We start from the raw sequence: 19,676 nt of genomic DNA, 5'->3' as shown, positions 1-19,676 counted from the left end.
TAATAATTGTATTGATCTTAGCAATACTGTTATTATTATGTTTATCTTTATTTTATTGTTAAATAAGTACAAATAAATAAGTATGTCTATTAATGCATTAGTATTAAATATTATTTTATATTATATTATTATTATTATTATTATTATTATTATTATTAGGCAGTAACAACATGACGTCAGAGCTGTTTTGTCAGTTGTACTAAAAACATTATTTAACAAATAATATGAAAGACACTTACTTCTACATTTCAGAGTTAATGAAATTCAAAACCTTTCTGAGTATTTGTCAGGCTTTGGAGTAGTATTGCACCGGCCAAGCATGGCCTATATTGAAAAGTGACAATAAAGGACCACTGTAACAGTGAGATGATAGGCTAACTGAAAGTGGGGTAAGGTGCTGCATACTTCATGTTGTATGAAGAACCGTGGGGTGGTATGTATAAAAGGGACTGGGGCAAGGAGATAGAGAGGGAGGAAAGAGGGTCTGGGTGGAGAGAGAGAGATGCTGTTGCCAGGGAACAGCAGCCACATAGAGGACGACAGAAAACAACTGCAGGATCATCCCGCAGAATAAAGGACACAGAGACCAAAGCTCATTCCCCCCAAGTTACTGTAGGGATAATTAAACTGGTACCGTGGAGGATTTTGAACACAGAGATTTGGAGCTGATGAAATTGTGAGGATGTAGATGAATCCACATGAAGAGAAAAGCGAAGCTAGAGAGAACGACCTTGGTGCCAGAGCAGATGCATTCCCATTAAAGGAATAAGGAATTTTGTGTCTTGGTGGGGTGGATGTAGGGGCTGAGAAACAGGCTGTCGGCTCACTCCTCACGACCAATCTCTCACCAACAAAGGTGGCCGGAGACAGAGGAGAGGAGGCGTGATCCAGAACAGAGGTCCCCCCTGTCTTCAGACACCTGCTGTCTGCTAGTTGCTGAAACTGAGCACACTGTCAGGCTGTGTTTGTTCATGGGTGTGTGTGCATATAAATTAATGAAAGACAGGCTGACCCATGCTTCTCAGTTGATATGGGAGATTTTCCCCTGAAAGTTTTGCATCTGTGACAGAGGAGGAGGGAGACACTCAGACATAGACCTGAGGGAGGTTTGGAGGGGATCTCTCAACGTTATTGTGAGTAAAGCAGCTTTATTTAACATCTTGACTGTCTCTTCTGTTTGTTCCACAGGTCAGACATCTGGTACTGATAACATGAATGGTAGGTTGTCCATTTTTATATTAAATTATTTTTTCATGGGATGTTCAGTTAGGGGTGACCTACAAAGGCAGTGGAGCCATTTTATTGTAAAAGTGATTCACATCAAATATGATTGGGATGGATTTTGATGAAAGTAAGGAATAAAGTCCAGCATCGTTTACTAATACTTAATGGAATGACACGTTTTGCATCAGAAATGTTGTTATTGTCGTAAGATGCATATCGGTTTATCTTCACTGCATTTTAAAGACTTAAATAGTTATTATATAGTCTGGCTTTGTTAGTTCTTTTATGATTTAATGATTCAATCAATCATTAATGCTCCATTCTTCAAGTATGATTAAAGAACTGTGGAAATGGCTTCTCACCTCCGTGGTTTAGATGTCATCTAGTTTACATTTACTGACAAGCGTTGGTGCCAAAACCACCCTGATCCTACTTCTTTTAAAGATCCATGTCCAGCCTTGATGTTAGAGTATTTTAAAGAAATGTCTTCTTGATGTTTATTTTTGCATGTATGCATGTGCTAATTTTCTTCATATATTTAAAGAGATGCTGATCTCCCTTGTCGCCATACCTTACCCTACCTTTATAAGCTTGAAGCCCATGTATTGTAATTTGCTTGATTGACATTAGTGTAATAAACCGTTAACAGAAACGCTCTCATCTGCTCCGGTTGTCTTAGTTACCCAACCTTGTGCTTTATGTCTTTGCAACCCTTCCCTTAGATTTTCTATTTCCAAGCATAACCTTAACAGGGACTTTGAAATGATCTGCCAAACAGTAGAAACTCCTCAGACATAATGGATTTAATACCAACAAAACTTGACGTTTTAGCTCCAGTGCACCCGGAAACAGACAGTTATTAATGTGTTACTACTGCACAACATTAAAGAAACTATCCAGTGATGTTTTTTTTTTTTCATTAGCAAATTATGCTGGCAATAAAAAAAGAAACACTGGGAAATGAAGTACAGATTTTTAAAGCAGAATTTCATGAAATACCTTTGAAAAGCAATGGGAAAGAGAAAAAAAAACAAATTCTTAATTGTTTATGACGGGGTTGATGACATCACTAGAGGCATGGCAATTGAGCTGATGAGGTGATTTAAGTAAATACTATGGCAGCTGAGCCACTTTTAACAGATTTTGACACAGATTCTAAAGAGTTACGTTCCAGTTTGCTCCAGTATTTCTCCATGTGTTTTATTGTTGACAGATTTACCAGAAATTCATTTTCACACATGGCTAGATGTTTTCCTGCACCTAGGCAAATTATAAGTGCTTCATTTAAACATGGAAATGAAGAAGAAAAAAAAAACAAGAAAAGAAGGGGGCTCTTGTCAGATGCTTATGCCTTATGTGATGTCATCAGAGGTATGTGTGAGCATAAGCTTGTTTTTGGGAGGATGGATTTTATCTAGATTAAACAACATTTCACAACCAAACATCCAAACAAGTTCAAAAATGGATCATGTTCTATTGGGTGAACTATATTAGAAGTTAGTTTGATTGATTTTATATAAAAGTCTGGTGTGTAGCTTTAATGTATCTGAATATCATTGTTGAAATTAATGAATTCAGAGCAGTGAAAGACCTGTTATTGCCGACACCTATTATAGTCAGTTAGTTAATAGTTAATTAATGAATTCAGAGCAGTGAAAGACCTGTTATTGCCGACACCTATTATAGTCAGTTATTAGTCTCTGTATTACCCAAAACATTCATTGGAATGTCACATATGTTGAACCTTTTGTGGGCAAACGAAAGAATGCTATTTCTGTAGTATAAAGCTTCCAGTGTTGATGGAGATCAAAAGGTTGGAGCGTTGACGGATTAGAGAGCAAAGAGGGAGGATTAACCCCAAACACGGTGCTCCACACCAGCCTCTTAAATTCCACATTGGAGGAAGTTTGTCCGTGCTGTTTCACTTTGAGGGGAGCTGAGCCCCGACAACAGACTCTGTCCCAGTCTGTCACATGTGTCCCACATGTGCTCCCGTGGGCAAAATTAGAAAGCCATGTGATCTATAATGATTTCAACCATTAAATTTCAATAAAAGAGAGTTAATTGTTTTATCAAAGTCCTTCCTTCAAGGGAGGGTTTAGGACGAGATGTTTCTCCAGTGATGCCTTGCAGTAGCTTTTTATTTAAATATGAAACACATAAATGTTGTTGATTAATAGATGTTTTTCTTCACCCCTCCAGATCAGTGCTCTTCCCTCTGAGGGATGGGCACAACAGAGGCAACTCTACGAATGGAGAACATGGAAGTAAAAGACGAGTGGCAGGATGAAGACTTCCCCAGGTCAGATCCTTGTATTTCCTGTTTAGTATTCCTTTATAAAACTATTTAATGTGACATCTGCAAAAGGGTGACATTGGCAGATTCAAACTATGCAACAAACATATATAGTTTGTAACACACATCACCACGTTTTGTGCGCTAATCAATTTAATGTATTGATATGTTATAAATGTCAGTCACTGTTTTTTTTTTTGCAAACATCAGCTCTTTTCTGAAATAATTCCACTTCATTTATTTTTAGGTGTCCTATGTCCAGCTTTGCTTATTGAGACATAACCGTCTTGCAGTAGTATTCAAACCCATTAAACTGTTTCACATTTCTTGTGTTAAAAACACAAACTTTAATGTATTTTATTGGGTGTTTATGAGAAAAACCAACACAATACCACACACGTTTTTTGTAAAAAAAATCTGAAAAGCCTGGCATACTTTTGCATTTACTCCCTTTACCCTGATGCCTCTAAATAACATTTTAGTGCAACCAAATGGCTTGCCAAGTTAGTTCACAAGTATGTAATTTTACCTTAATATTAATATAGCTGTTCTGTGAAGGTCTTATATGTTTGTTAGATTACATTAGTGAACAAAGAGCATCATGAAGACCACCTTTAGTCTGGTTATAGTTAGGGTATAAAACAATATCTTAAGTTTTGAACATATTTCAAAACATCCCCCAAAACTGGATAGAGTATGGCAAAACTGCAAACCCACCAACTCAAGCCATCCAATTAAACTTTACAATTATAAGCTACTATAAGCTGACCTGTCACATAAAATCCCAATAAAACACATTGATGTTTTTTTGATAAAATGTGAAAAAGTTAAAGGAATATGAATACTTATGAAAGGCACTGTGTGAATGTACAGTTTTTTTTATGGGATGTTATATATTTGTGCTTATATGAAACATTTGTATATAGTGTGAAACAAGTGTGACCATAGAATCTCTGTTAGAAATACCAACATAAAGGTAGAAAAACCGTGGTTAGTTGATGTGTGTTGGTCAGAATTCGGAGCAGGGAGAAAATGAAGTAGTCGGTTACTGTGGTGAAAATCAATCCTGGCCACCCTCCTCCTCCCTCTTTCCTTATTCCTCGTCAAATAGGGAAGCAGGAAGCTAGGGAGCAGGTGCAGCTCTGTCTGTAAATGGTCTCAGCCTACATCATGTGATGCAGCAGCAGTGAATGATCAACAACACCACTCCAGGAAAATGGTGGCAGCTTCTGGCTACAGACAGTAACAGCAAACAGGAGTTCGATAGCACTGAGGGATGCTCTGCTTTAATTTTTCTGCCACAAGCTGAGAGGAAAGGGAATGACTAAGCAAACCAAATATAGAAGTGTGTGAGGTCAAAAAGCTAAACTGAATCGGCTCTGACAAAAACTGCATCATTCTCTCCACTGCAGGTAAGCTTTACTTGTTATCTTACTTCATAGACTGGATGGGTGCAGCCACAATGATGAGGAAAAGAGAGGGTCATGCCATTGTTAAAATAAATAAAATCTCCTGCAGTGAGTCCTTATTTTTGTAGAAAGGGCTTTATTTTGGATAAAGGAGGCGTTGCACCAGCAATCACTGCAGGAGTTCTCAGGGAGTATAGCGTCAGCCTCATGCCTCATGTTTCTTTGAGCTGCAGCCTGTATTTTGGGCTTGCAGTCACACACTCTACATAATGGTGGGCTTTTATAATAATGCACTAAAAGCAAATATATAGAACAGTCCAGCTGGCATATAAAAACACATCTTTATACTGTCCCTTGCAAAACTAAACTTTGTCACATTACAACCATAAACTTTAATATATTTTATTGGGATTTAATATGATAGACCTACACAAAGTAGTACATAATTGTGAAGCTGAAGTAAAAATAACCGTGGTTTTTAAAATTATTCACAAATAAAAATATGAAAAATGTACTGTTTATTTGTTTTCTGCCCCTCTGAGTAACCTTTCAGAACCTGCATCTGTATTACATAAGTCTTTTGGGGCATGTCCCTACAAGCTGAGTACATCTACACACCATAATTTTTGCCCATTCTTCTTTGAAAAATTGCTAAAGCATTTGTTAACAGCAGTGTTTAACACTTGGCATTCTCTGGCTGTATGGCCAGTGTTGCTGTCCTGCTTGAAGGTAAACCTACTTCATAGTCTCCACTCTTTTGCAGCCTCTATCAGGTTTTCTGTTGGGCAGCTCTGTATTTACATCCATCCATCTTCTCATCAACGCTGCCCAGTTCCTGTCTCTGCTGAACAAATGCAACCCTACATCATGATGCTGCCACTACCATGTTTTCCTGCGGAGATGGTGCATCCAAGATTATCCACATTGTTAGTTTTCATCCTCACAAGGTTTACCTTTGGTCTCATCTATTCTGAGTACCTGTGCCCCCTAAGTGGCCTTCTTTCAACAACAACCTTTTTCTTACCACTTTTACATAAAGGTTAGACTTGTACAGTGCACAACTACTGGATGTCCTGTTGACTGATGATCACACCTAGCTTTGGATCTCTGCAGCTCCTTCCACATCATCATAGGGCACTTTGCTGCTTTTCTGATCAATTCCCAGTCTATCAGCGTAGGTGGGCAATCATGTCTTAGTAAAATTGAAGTTGCTCAAACCTCTAGAAGTTCATCCCTGACCTTTCTGCTGTGTTCTTCATTTATGTTCTCTAACAAACCTCTGAGACCTTCACAGAACAGCTGGACTAATGGGTATAAAATGTGCATGACAGATTTTTCCAACATTTATTTGTTGAGGAGAAAAAAGAAAGTCCTTTAACTTCCAATTCACAACATTATGCATGACTTTGATTTCATTTGTCATGTAAACTTCCCCATGAAATGCATAAAGGTTTGTGGTATTAATGTGACACAAAATGAAAAAGTACTTTTCCAAGACTACATCAGCACATTTGCATTGTTTTGCTCATCTACTACCAAAGATACAGTGCCTTGCAAAAGTACTCGGCCCCCTTGAACTTTTCATCCTCTTGCCACATTTCAGGCTTTAAACATAAAGATATAAAATTCAAATTTTTTGTGAAGAATCATCAACAAGTGGGACACAATCATGAAGTGGAATGAAATTTATTGGATGTGTCAAGCTTTTTTAACAAATAAAAATCTGAAAAGTGGGGCGTGCAATATTATTCAGCCCCCTTGCATTAATACTTTGTAGCACCACCCTTTGCTGCAATTACATCTGCAAGTCTCTTGGGGTTTGTCTCTATCAGTTTTGCACATCGAGAGACTGAAATTCTTGCCCATTCTTCCTTGCAAAACAGCTCGAGCTCAGTGAGGTTGGATGGAGAGCGTTCATGAACAGCAGTCTTCAGCTCTTTCCACAGATTCTCGATTGGATTCAGGTCTGGACTTTGACTTGGCCATTCCAACACCTGGATACGTTTATCTGTGAACCATTTCATTGTAGATTTGGCTTTATGTTTTATGTGTTGGAAGATAAATCTCCGTCCCAGTCTCAGGTCTCTTGCAGACTCCAACAGGTTTTCTTCCAGAATGGTCCTGTATTTGGCCCCATCCATCTTCCCATCAATTTTGACCATCTTCTCTGTCCCTGCTGACGAAAAGCAGGCCCAAACCATGATGCTGCCACCACCATGTTTGGCAGTGGGGATGGTGTGTTCAGGGTGATGAGCTGTGTTGCTTTTACGCCAAACATATCGTTTTGCATTGTGGCCAAACAGTTCGATTTTGGTTTCATCTGACCAGAGCACCTTCTTCCACATGTTTGGTGTGTCTCCCAGGTGGCTTGTGGCAAACTTTAAACGAGACTTTTTATGGATATCTTTGAGAAATGGCTTTCTTCTTGCCACTCTTCCATAAAGACCAGATTTGTGCAGTGTACGACGGATTGTTGTCCTATGGACAGACTCTCTCACCTCAGCTGTAGATCTCTGCAGTTCATCCAGAGTGATCATGGGCCTCTTGGCTGCATCTCTGATCAGTCTTCTCCTTGTTCCAGATGAAGGTTTAGAGGGATGGCCGGGTCTTGGTAGATTTGCAGTGGTCTGATACTCCTTCCATTTCAATATGATTGCTTGCACAGTGCTCCTTGGGATGTTTAAAGCTTGGGAAATCTTTTTGTATCCAAATCCAGCTTTAAACTTCTCCACAACAGTATCTCAGACCTGCCTGGTGTGTTCCTTGGTCTTCATGATGTTCTCTGCGCTTTGAACAGAACCCTGAGACTATCACAGAGCAGGTGCATTTATATAGAGACTTGATTACACACAGGTGGATTCTATTTATCATCATCGGTCATTTGGCCTGAAATGTGGCAAGAGGTTGACCAGTTCAAGGGGGCCGAGTACTTACGCAAGGCACTGTAGGCATGTTCTTTTCTCCAAGGCACCTTTATCCTCTTCTGCACCCTTCTTTTGCAGATTTGTGGCAAGATCCCCACCTTGACTGGTTCATTAAACGTCCCACTAAGCACAGCAGTTCATATACTGAGTCTATGCTTTAAGGCTGCTGTGCCTATCTTAATAAGGTATGTTTTCCCTCCAGGCCTCTACCAGAGTACGGAGATATGGACCCTTCCTGTGGACTGACAGACCACAGAGTTTGTAAGTACAGAACTATCGGGCCAATATGGACATACTACTACTTAAATATGTCATAAAGGGAGTCTGCTTTTCTTTTTAATTTCTTGCTGAAGCTCCTCCTAACTCCTTACACGTGAGCCCACCTGGAGGAGGAGGAGGCGTGTCTTCATCTCATCGCAAACGTCGCACACTGGTGGCGCCTGAGATGAATCTGTCCTTGGATCAAAGTGAAGGTTCCCTGTTGTCAGATGATTTCCTGGATACCCCAGATGACCTGGACATCAACGTGGATGACATTGATACACCAGATGAAACAGACTCACTGGAGTTCATAACCAATGGGAATGACCTGGAATGGGAAGGTAGGCAGTAAATTCCCATATTCACGGTTTTCATTCTATAGTAGAACATTGGAAAGAGGTCAATTATTTAGAAACTAAAGCTATACCTTTTGACTGGATAGGTTTCCCTATTGTGTAAGCTATATTTCACAAGCAATTTCTTTGTAACTACATCTTATCAAAGTCAACAAATCAAAGACAATTCACAATTTCTGCTGTCTTCTTGATCTAAAACCTTAGATCTAATATATTTTTGTCTCTGATGCAGTCAATAAAGAGGCTATAAATCTTCCACTAAAGTATGTTAATATTCTGAAGGTCCGAGCACAGATTTACCTATGTCCAAATTCTGCAGAGAAGGACAAAAGCCCATGGTGGTGACCACTCCTGAAACAAATTTAAAGCTGCTAGCCACACCTTTAAGTAAAACCACATTTACTCAATTTATGATATAGTTTGTCACCTATAAAACATGCCATGGTCAGGTTTTGTATTTGTTTTGCCTCCTAAAAATCACCTTCCATGTGCACATCCCTCTGGTAACATAAGGTAACTGATCTGATGTCTTTTGAGTGTGTCCATTTGTATTTTTAATGTCTTTTCCTCTTTATTTGCATGATTTTAATCAAGTTCCTTCTTTAGAGAACTTTTATGTGTATCTTGCACTGCTGTGGCAAAACATTTGTTAGTACTCTGCGTGGGTTCCAGGTAAACAATAAACCAGCAGCAGAAGAGAACCAGCACAGGTTTTATTATCCAAGACATTTAGTGATCATTGCGAGTTATAAAAACCAAATAGTCTGCTCCAAACATTACATGACATTGATTTTTAGGTGCCAGCACTGTTTCCTGGAAAACTGTTGCATTATTTGCTGCTTCCAGCGAAAAGTATCACCAGGAAAGAAGACTTAAAATGACCCCCAGTCCTTCTAGTTAGCTCCACCATACCTGAACCAGCAGTATATTATCATCATGATTCCAAGCGAAACCAAAAGGAAGTAGGAATAAAACAAATCCCATGGCTTGGCAGTCATAAAGAGAAAAGTTGTTCGCGTAAACTGCATTCAGTGACAATGTACTGGAAAATAATACCACTTAGAGCAATACAAACAGAACATGGTATTTAGTCATTTAACAGGCAGCAAATATGTACACAAACAATGCGATAGAAGAACAATTCAAGCTGGAATATAAACAGATTCATACCAGATACAGTTCTGAAAACCATCATTGTCATCCTCTTTGTTTGCTTCACCTTCATAATCCATGGCAATATCCATCATGGCTTGAAGGCCAAAGCCTGGCTCAAAAAAGTAAAGCTGAACCACTCACAACTCTAATATATTTCAAATGCTTCAGAATCTTTGTCGAAATCTATTAAAAGTTGCTCATCTGCAGTTGTGTTTACTAATGCCAGCTAATCATCTTGGTCCCTATATTTCTTGTTATGTCATCAACCCAAAAACCCCTGAAGCAGAATTATCAGTTTTATCTTCAGTGCACTGTCATGATGAAAACAAATTCCCCGCTGAATAATATTTTTAAAAGATAAACGCATTTTGACATCTAGTTAACCTCAACCAATTGCTATAGTCCTTATTCCATGAAGATGTAGATAGAAAACAGAAAACATCCTTTTTTTATAACACCTGGGTCATCCTATATTGGCCAAAAAAGCCAAATAAAAGGAGCATAATAACTCAGATCTTCTCTTCAATAAAAGCAATTCATAAAAAGAAAAAAAAAACCTACATATGAGGAATTAAAAATCCACATGTTTCCTGTCCAGATGACACGCCGGTGGCTTCGGCCAAGGCTGGTCCGGATGGAGGCTCTGGAGCAACGGCTGAGGATGGGAATGCAAATAATGGGCGACTGTGGAGAACAGTGATTATCGGAGAGCAGGAGCACCGTATCGACATGCAGATCATCAAACCTTACCTCCGGGTCATTACACACGGAGGTCGGTGTCAGCTAGAGAAAGTTTGGACATTGATTTAAAGTCGTTCTGAGAACAAAACTATGTAGAGTTCTAAAAACTCAGAAGAATTCTTCATTGTGTCTCTTACCAGGTTATTATGGTGAAGGCCTGAACGCCATCATTGTTTTCTCTGCTTGTTACCTGCCTGACAGCAGCTTTCCAGACTACCACTACATCATGGAAAACCTCTTTTTGTACGCCTGTTGGTTAGATCAGATTTTTTATATCATAAAATTGTAACCGTAAAATAAATCCTCACCCCTTTGACCTGCAGATATGTGGTCAGCAGCCTTGAGATGCTGGTGGCTGAAGATTATCTGATCATCTACATGAATGGAGCCACCCCTCGGAGTAAGATGCCTGGAATCAGCTGGCTGAAAAAATGCTACCAAATGATTGACAGAAGGTAAATAAATGAGGAGGATTAGAAAAAGACTAACATCCAATACTGACTTAATTTTTAATATTTATACTGAAAGTTGCATTAGGGATGCTCTACGGTTTAAAAACTCTGAACATTTTTCTCCAAGGTCAGACATGTGTGACGTCGATACTGACACATATGACAGAGAGTAATAGAAGCTGTCACACGTTGTCAGTCAGTAGACTGAAGGTGACTCACAACCTGTTTATAGCAGGAAATGGGAGAAAAACCATTGTTTAGTGTTCAGTGTCTTCTGTACACTTAATGCAGCTACATTTTCACTCAATCATGAAGAAATTAACAGCTAATTCAGTATTTGTTTTTGTTTTTTTGCCGGTGGCAGATTGAGGAAGAACCTCAAGTCTCTGGTCATCGCTCATCCTACATGGTTTATTCGCACCGTTCTGGCGATATCCAGGCCTTTCATCAGGTAACAGCAACAAGACAATTCCTGAACGCCTCCAACCTTAATGAACACAAGGTTTAAAATAATTTTTTTTAAAGAAAAAAGAAACTGTATGAGATATTAACATATTTAAATGTTTGACAAGGATGCGTATTATAAAAATCTGGGTTTTTGTCTCACGGATCTTGAAAACACTACCGTATATGAAAAGTGATGAAGTAATGGCGGCCCATTAACCACAACTGCTAGAATATTTTCATCCTAGGTGCTGAGGATTTTAGAATATTTTCCCAAACATCATGAACATCCAGCCAAACTGCAATGCAATGCCTTGCTAGTGGTCTCATTTTCCATCCTGCATCTCAAAGCACTTGCATTATGTGTTTGGAAACTTGCAAACTTGAGGCAGCTGTACAGATGGGACATCTTCATGTCTCTGTGGCTCATACATATGGCCTCACCACTTCTTGTATCCTGTAACTGGACAATAACTGTGTTAGTGTTCTTCTTCTGGCAGGTCTAGCGTATACAGTATGCTGCCCTGGGCTAGCCTCTTCTTCTTCAACCAGTATTTAAAAAATAGAAAAAGGTTTCATGAACCTCAAACTGAGTTTTAAAAACATCTGTTAGAATTATAGAATTTTTAACTTCAGGTTTGACCAGTCTAGGTATTTTGAATTTTGAACTAGAGCTGACCAAACTCAGTCCAGATATAATTTAACATTGAACAGGATCCTGAATCAAACCAAAAAGCAAACATATTAGCCAGCCAAAGTGTAGAGCCATATTTCTGTGGTTCCGCTCTGTTCTTGCTGTCCCCTGACACAATGGTGCCCTGGCAGTGAACCACATCAAAACCTTATTCTTCAAGCTGTCTAACATTTGGATTTATACTAACTGAATACAAAAATTAGGTTCAGCCAAACTGTAGAAAAAAAATCACATATTGTGTTATAAGGGACAAGCAGGAGCTGGCCTATAAATACACACTCAAGCCCTGCTTCTGGTTTAGATCAGATCCTTGCACATCTTCACTGAAACTAGACCGAATAAAAAAAAAATTAAAGACTGTCATTAGCTTGGAGCAGGCTATATAAAAGTGATCCAATACTGAAACACAAGTGTTAAGAAATTTGTTATTTATCCGTTATTTGCTATATCTTTTCCTGCTTCCTCTATCATTCTCTGCAGTGTAAAGTTCATGAATAAGATCCAGTATGTTCACAGTTTGGATGAACTTGCAGAGATTGTTCCCATGGAGCACGTCCATGTTCCTGAGTGTGTGATGCAGTAAGTACATATGTGACCTCTAGATGGAGCTGCAGGAAAGCACATGACAGTTATTCCAACTATAAAATTATAAGGCATGTAAATGTAACTAAACAAAACCTCTACTCTGATCTGTTTTGAATAAAGGTTTCTTAAGCTTAGTGTTATATTTCTGTAAGAAGTCTGAGATGCTGGATTTTTCCTTTGATTTAAGGATATAATGTTGCTGTTCCTCTTTTAGATATGATGAAGAAAGGATTAAAGCCCGGAGCGAAAGGTAAAATACAGATTTTGTGTTATTTTGATGGCACTCACTAACCCTCATGCACATCCATCAAACTTAATGACATTCAAACTGTAGCTTAAGTGTCTTATATGCCTCTGGATTCTCCAGAAAATCAACATCGGCAGAAAACTGCTCATGAAAGCTGTTTTTATTGTGGGTGTGCAGGATGGAGCAGGAGCGGCGACAGCAGGAGCAACAGTCAGTCCCACAGGAGCCAATTAAAAAGTCTGTGAGGTACAAGACCATAGGCTACTGAATCTTGGTGTATTTAACAGTGTGGATACACAGTTGGCTCAGGTTTGTGGTGCATTGTCCTGCAGCCTCTAAGCTTTTGGACATTCTAACTGTGTTTTTGTTGTCTTGCTTTCCAGGCCAAAATCAATGATTGTGGAGCAATGATTGTGAGAAGGAAAAAGCTTTGAAGGTGAAGGTAAAATGAACCCCTGTTGTATTGTCCTATTTTAGCCACAAGATGAATCTGTTTCCATATAATGGGCTTATCACATCATCAATTATATCTCCACTCAGATATCAAATGCCAACCTGCAGATTGCACATTACAATTTACAAATACAAGTTCTGCATGTGCAGTTCCTTGCAATAATATTCATACCCCATGTACTATTTTATATTTTGTCATGACAAATTTAATCATATTTCATTAAGATTTTATGTGTAAATGAAAGACCAGAAGGGAAAATATCCTTGGTTTTCAAATTTACTACAAATAAAACCTGAAAAGTGTGGCGTGCTTTTGTATTCAACCCCCTTTACTCTGCTACCTTAGATAAAATCAAGTGCAACCAACTGGCATCTGTAATTAGTAACACTGCACATCATCAAGAACACACCTTCCCTGTGGTAGAACATGGTGGTTGCAACAACATGCTGTGGGCATCATTTTCTTTGGTAGGGACAGGGAAGCTGGTCAGATCCTGGAAGAAAACCTGTTAGAGGCTGCAACAGAAAAACTAAAGTGGAGGTTCATCTTCCAGCAGGTCCAACCTAAACAGACATAGCTCCACTGGAATTGTTAGACTAAGCATATTCTTGTTTTAGAGTGGCCCATTCAAAGTCCAGAACCTCAACAGTTGAGCAGTCTTAATCATTGATGTCCATGGATGCTCGTCATTCGGTGTGACAGAGCTGGATATGTTTTGCAAATTGCATGCTAAATATTATTCACTAATTTGTGTTAGTCTACCCCAGAAAACCCCAGTACAATACATTACAGTTTGTGGTTGTAACATGACAAAATGTAAAACATTCATTTGGTTTGAAAGCTTTTGCAAGGCACTATTTGTGTTTCGCTGAAAAGGTTTAATCTTAAACATTTTAGCTCATTAATGTAAGTCAAAGTTATGGGATCACCCTTACAAGTATCATTAAGTTTTAAGAATAATGACAAAAATAAACATTGTGTGTTTTAGCTGTGGCATAACTGAACACAACTGTTGCATAGAAGCCAAATTATTCTGTTTGTATGAGAAAAGGTTTATTTGCTCTATACATGTCTAAAGTTTTAGCAACAGAAAACGTTTAGATCAGGTACTGTAAGTTGAAACAAATTTTTTAAAAATGGTTCATGGTTCAATAATGTTTCTTATATCTTTAGTTTAAATTTGAGTTTGTTTTATTTTTCTTTAGTTAGACAGTGTGATTGCTATAGCTGATGTTGACTGAAATATAATTACAATTTAGTTGCCTAAAACCCAGGTTACTGGGATGAATGGTAATATAACAGACCATAACAGCACTCCACAGGCTCAGAGTGGCATTCTGACAGTTTGAGCTGATTTTAACCAGCAGCCGGAAAGGTATACTGTAAACAAAAAAGCAAGATGTAGCTTTCACAGTGTCATTGCAGTCATACAATGACGAATGAGAAGTGTTAAAACATCACCATAGAAGATTACTGAATTGTTTTCACATAAGATCTACAACTCCATGCAGAGATTGGTGATGAGCTGCAACAAAATGCAATAAAAATTGAAGCATGCACAACACTACATACAGCCCTATCCCCACCAATGAGAAAAACCTTTGGGATGGTTTTAAAGCTTCAACTAGCTGTGATTTACCCCAAACATTGGGTGAGCTTTGATCCCCAGAACACTAACAGCCAATTATGCAGCCAACAAAGAGCCACTGCTATCCTAAACATAGTTATACCCCGAACCATTATCTTTTATTTTCCCCATCTTTTCTGTAAATGCAGCAATGCTTTGAAAATAAATAGCTTTCCACACCCCACAAATCCCTGGACTGCAGCACTGCACAAAACACACAAAAACCCAGGCACTACCATTGTTACCTCTGTGTAAACATCTTTTTGTTGTTGGAGAGTCTGCACAGGCTGTAGCAAAAAAAGATCCAATTCGTTATGGAGAACCAATTTTGACACAAAAATCAACTTTAACTTTATAACAGGAGGTGTGTTTATGTGAGGATATCATTTACTCTTTCAAACGGGATGATTCATCAATATTTTGTAAAATGTACAGACAGATCTTACTGCGTGTGTTTCATAAAGCTTGCTTCAAAAGGACCTTGTTTTGCAGGAGGATTTTTAAAGATAAAATAAAAAGATTAATAGAGAATATTGCTTATTTCATGCATTGCAGATTTTACATAAATTGTCCAAACATCTTTAAAACCTCTTTTTCACCTTTTCAACATCTGTTTGTCTGCATACAGGGGATGACTGAGAGATGTCCAACAAGTTGACACTTCCTCCCTTATTTTATCCACATGCAGCTGATGTTTCGTCTTGCTTCGCAGTCAAAAAGAGGACCGCTCTGTCATGTAATATTCACTCCATTAGTAATTCCCTCTTCCTGGAAATGGGATATTCTCCCATCTTGAAAATGTAGAACATGGAGTGGCTGCTCTGTTACAGAAGCTATTTTTATCAGAAAATGCCGCTGCCTCTTGAAGGACCTGATATTGAATTGTTGAACCACGATGAGGCATTTGATTGAGTTTTCCCAGTGATGTTGAGAAACATTACAAGCCTGACTCTGATTTAATAATAAAGCATAATAAAGCAGAATAACTGAAAATGCATTTTTCAAAGCTCAAAATACAGAATGTCTCTATGGCCTTTGTCAAAAAAGGGTTTGAGATGCAACATGTTGGCATGAGAGATTTCATGTGAGAGCAACACTAAAACAAACTGCTCTCACAATGCAGGGTTGTGAAGATAAGGTCGGGGTCAAGAGGTGTGGTTTAAGTGTGTCAGATGCTGATATAGCAATGTGAAAGATGCCATCATTTCTCTTTCTTTTTAACTCATTACTGCTGTATCATTAAGGCCTTTCTGAGCTCTTGCTTCATTTTTCAGGCATTTTTAAAAGGTCCAAAAACACTAACATTTCTTTATGTCAATCTTCTCTCTTTCTGGCCTCAGTTGCTGTGTGAACTACTATGTGTACTGTATCGTGTATTATGATGTAATGATAACTACATGTTTGCATTTTCTGATTTAGAAAACCCATGTTAGAAAAAGATCTATAAAAAAAATTAACAGTACATGTTTGGTTTGTAGATGTCTGAACAATCTTCAAAAGACAATGCAATCCAATGAGTGAAATTTTCCTTTTGCTGCCTACTACATGCATGTTTTTATAGACTGAATAGAGTATTTATCCAGCACATGCAAAGATTCTACTTTAGATTGTACATGGAAATGAAATACATTAAATACCTTTGGATGGTATTGTTTTATGATTTTTTTCCCCCTTGGGGAATGTTAGCTATCTGCTTAGACAGAAAAACACTATTGCCAGAAATATTCGCTTGCCTGCCTGTGCACCCATTTTAACTTAAGTGACATCCCATTCTTAATCCAAGGGTTTAAATATGATGTCAACACACCCTTTACAGCTATAACAGCTTAACTCTTCTGGGAAGGTTTTCCAGAGGGTTTAGGAGTATTTGTAGGGGAAATTTTGACCATTCTTCATTTCCGAGGTCAAACACTGCTTTTGGAGAGCCTGGTAGTCTCTGTTCTAATTCATCCCAAAGCTGGTGGGTTGAGGTCAGGACTGTATGCAGGTCAGCCAAGTTCTTCCACACCAAACTTGTTCATCCATGTACTACTGGACTATGCTTTTGCCACCAATGCACAGTCATGTTAAAAAAGGAGGAGTCCATCTTCAAACTGTTCCAACAAAGTTGGGAGCATTAAATTGTCCAGAATGTCTTGATATGCTGAAGCACTGATTCAGTTCATTTTACTGGAACTAACATCCCAAATCCAGCTTTTGTAAAGCAGCCAGAATCTTCTCTGCACCAAACTTTTTTCTTGACACAGTGTAGTCAGACAGAGGCCGTTCTCCTGACAAATGCCAATCCCATGCTTGTCCATTGCTATTGCATTGCCAGACTGAGAGGCATGATTTATCAGTACAAAGAACAGGTCTCCATTGCTCTAGGTCCAGAGCAGCATGCTTTACACCACTGCATCTGACATTTTGCATCACAGTTGGTGATATAAAGCTTGGATGCAGCTGCTCAACCATAGAAACCCACTTCATTAAGCTCTCTACACACTGTTTTTGAGGTAATCTGAAGACCATATGACGTTTGGAGGTCAGAAAGTTAGCTTCTGTGCAGTATGACCCCTCAGATTCTGCTTACCTCACTCTGTTACCAGAGTAACACTTGCATGGCCTACAATATTGTGGCTGAGTTGCTGTTGTTCTACTTTGCTATAATACCACTAACATCTTACTGTGGAATGTTTCGTAGCAAGGAAATAGCACACTGGAGTTCACCGTACTCCTGAGAGCGACCCATTTTTTCACAAATGTTTAAAAAGCAGCCTGCAGGCTGAGGTGCTGGATTTTATACACCTGAGGCCATGGAAGTGACTGAAACATCCAAATGCAATGTTGTGGATGGGTGAGCGAATATCATTTTCAAAATTTTTTATCTTTATTTAATTTTAGATAAATAAGATTTATGCAGTTTGAATTTTGCCAATTCGGAAGATGTCAACTTAGACTTGTGTTTTTAAAGCAGAAATGTTAAAACAAGATTAAACAGCTTCTAGACTAGATTAAAATAATCTTTTTTATTTTTTCAGCTTCTTGAAACAGGGTAGCAGAAAATAGCAATCATATTCCTGTTAAAGTATATGTTTTTGATGTTGGTTTGCAGTCCTGGATTTGGTTCTTAACAGAAAAAAAGAGTTGGTTCTTTACAATATGTTACTGTTTTATGTTCTTGGACTGTTTTGTCATTTTGTGAGCAAAAGCTGTGTATTTTATCATGTTGTGAAAATACACAACAGTAGTACAAGTTAAAGGCTTTCAGTGGAAATTCTGTTTGCTTTTTGAAGCAGGAATTCTGGATTAAAGGTTCAACCATTATTTTTTTCTATCATGTTTTTATATTGTTTCCTAATAGGTTAGTTGTATGACTGAACTGAATGCCTATTGTTGAACTCGAATAAAATTTAAACAAATGTCAGAATGTAAAGTGAAGCATTTTAATTTTTATTAGTTTTTTTTTTTATGGTGTACCAGTGTCATGAGAAATGCTGGCATACACCTAACCTATTTTGCCCTTCTAAAATATAAACGTTCATTTTGACTGTAAAAGCACAACACAAACATATGTGAATCATTTCGCTGTAAATGTTTGCTCAGATTCAAATTATCATGTGGACTGTTATCATTCATGGTTTAAAGCTGACTGTAAATATGATATTAAATAAATTCTTCCTTCAAAATCCTAAAATGTTTTTGTTTGTAAAAAAAATATCATCAACCAGTTTGACCTGGTAAATCCTGAAACGTGCATCTGTGTCTGTTGTAAACCGCAGTGTGTTGTGGAAACAGTAACTGGACAGAACAACAGGCTTAGAGGATGTTTGGCAGGTAATCGTTCAGCAGAGACAACATAGTGAGCTGTGCAATTTGTATAGTAAGGTAGCTCAATACTAAAATTTCAACTTTGGCCTGCATGTCTATGCTAGGCTGTTTGACAGTCCAGATAAGACAAACATAAAATGTGTGTCTTCAATGTCTGGAGGAGTTTTGTAACGTCATCAGGTCCGGGGAATTGTTGCAATTCACCAAGAACCTCCCTCTGCCAAACATTAATCTAGAAGGCTCAATCTCCTGACAAGTATTCAAAGTTCAGACACGATTTGTAAGAAAAGGGCAGCATTTTATGATTGCAAGAGAATTACATTTCCAAAAAAATCTGTTACTATTCTGCATATAACCTAGCATTAGAGATATAAACACAAAATTTACTGATTCTACTTTTAATTAAAACATTTATTGCAGACAGCAAAGCTTTCGACAGGCTGCATATTATTGCCTTAGTTCTCATTTGAACCACTGACATATGCCCCAATTAATGGGTTTCCTTTTAAATTACTGTCTAATAAAAAAAAGCTCACTGTCCTCACACGCCTGACACACATGTAGGTTAATAATTGTGTCACGAAAAATAAAGTCATAAAAATTTAATTACAAATAATTAATTTAAATCTCAAATAGTTTTAATACATTGCATATTATCAGATTTAACCTCATTCAGGGTTGTTTGAAGGTTGCAGACTTTAAAATAAGCAAATCAAACTACTTCTGTCCGTCCATCCGTCCGTCCATCCATCCATTGACTTCTGCTTTTCCAAGATCTGTTCACAGGGGCAACAGACATTCTTAGAAGATGCCAAAGCATTCCCAGACCAGAAAGAATATATTGTCCCTGCAGCAAGTTATGGGTCTGTCATAGGATGCCTAAGACGAAGATTGTCTGTGAGCAACTGGTGGTCAAGCCATTGTTCCTGGAGCCAGAGTGGGTGAATCCTGAAAAAAGCAACAAATAGCCGCTCCACATGGGCCCATCACCTGCAGG

The 19,676-nt window shown here is 38.2% G+C and overlaps 1 protein-coding gene across 7 annotated transcripts; it reads left to right on the top strand.

Moving 5' to 3' along the window:
• The first annotated feature begins 521 nt into the window (after positions 1-521).
• atcaya (ATCAY kinesin light chain interacting caytaxin a) lies at positions 522-18,545 on the top strand. 7 transcript variants are annotated; one of them, XM_047375625.1, is made up of 14 exons: positions 523-975; positions 1,189-1,218; positions 3,427-3,526; positions 8,056-8,114; positions 8,207-8,455; positions 10,224-10,397; positions 10,507-10,609; positions 10,690-10,821; positions 11,183-11,269; positions 12,437-12,535; positions 12,756-12,791; positions 12,966-13,034; positions 13,172-13,230; positions 15,498-18,545. In XM_047375625.1, exons 3-13 carry the CDS (start codon positions 3,450-3,452, stop codon positions 13,197-13,199), a joined length of 1,113 nt encoding a protein of 370 aa, XP_047231581.1. In that variant the 5' UTR covers positions 523-975; positions 1,189-1,218; positions 3,427-3,449; the 3' UTR covers positions 13,200-13,230; positions 15,498-18,545. The 7 variants fall into 7 exon arrangements, with proteins under 7 accessions (XP_047231583.1, XP_047231581.1, XP_047231579.1 ...); XM_047375623.1 differs by having other exon boundaries at positions 523-1,102; XM_047375626.1 differs by having other exon boundaries at positions 566-676.
• The last annotated feature ends 1,131 nt before the right edge of the window (positions 18,546-19,676 follow it).

This window comes from Girardinichthys multiradiatus, chromosome 9 (assembly GCF_021462225.1).
Source record: "Girardinichthys multiradiatus isolate DD_20200921_A chromosome 9, DD_fGirMul_XY1, whole genome shotgun sequence".
Lineage (NCBI taxonomy): Eukaryota > Metazoa > Chordata > Actinopteri > Cyprinodontiformes > Goodeidae > Girardinichthys > Girardinichthys multiradiatus.
The sequence above is the reverse complement of the archived record's forward strand: the minus strand, read 5'-3'. Positions and strand labels throughout refer to the sequence as shown.

Bases quoted from the DNA above. Each gene is read 5' to 3' on its own strand.
- atcaya (XM_047375627.1), top strand. From the start codon at position 3,450: ATGGGCACAACAGAGGCAACTCTACGAATGGAGAACATGGAAGTAAAA. The intron at 3,527-8,055 runs GTCAGATCCTTG...TTTTCCCTCCAG, and splicing joins CAGGATGAAGACTTCCCCAG to GCCTCTACCAGAGTACGGAG. The intron at 12,536-12,755 runs GTAAGTACATAT...TTCCTCTTTTAG, and splicing joins GTTCCTGAGTGTGTGATGCA to ATATGATGAAGAAAGGATTA.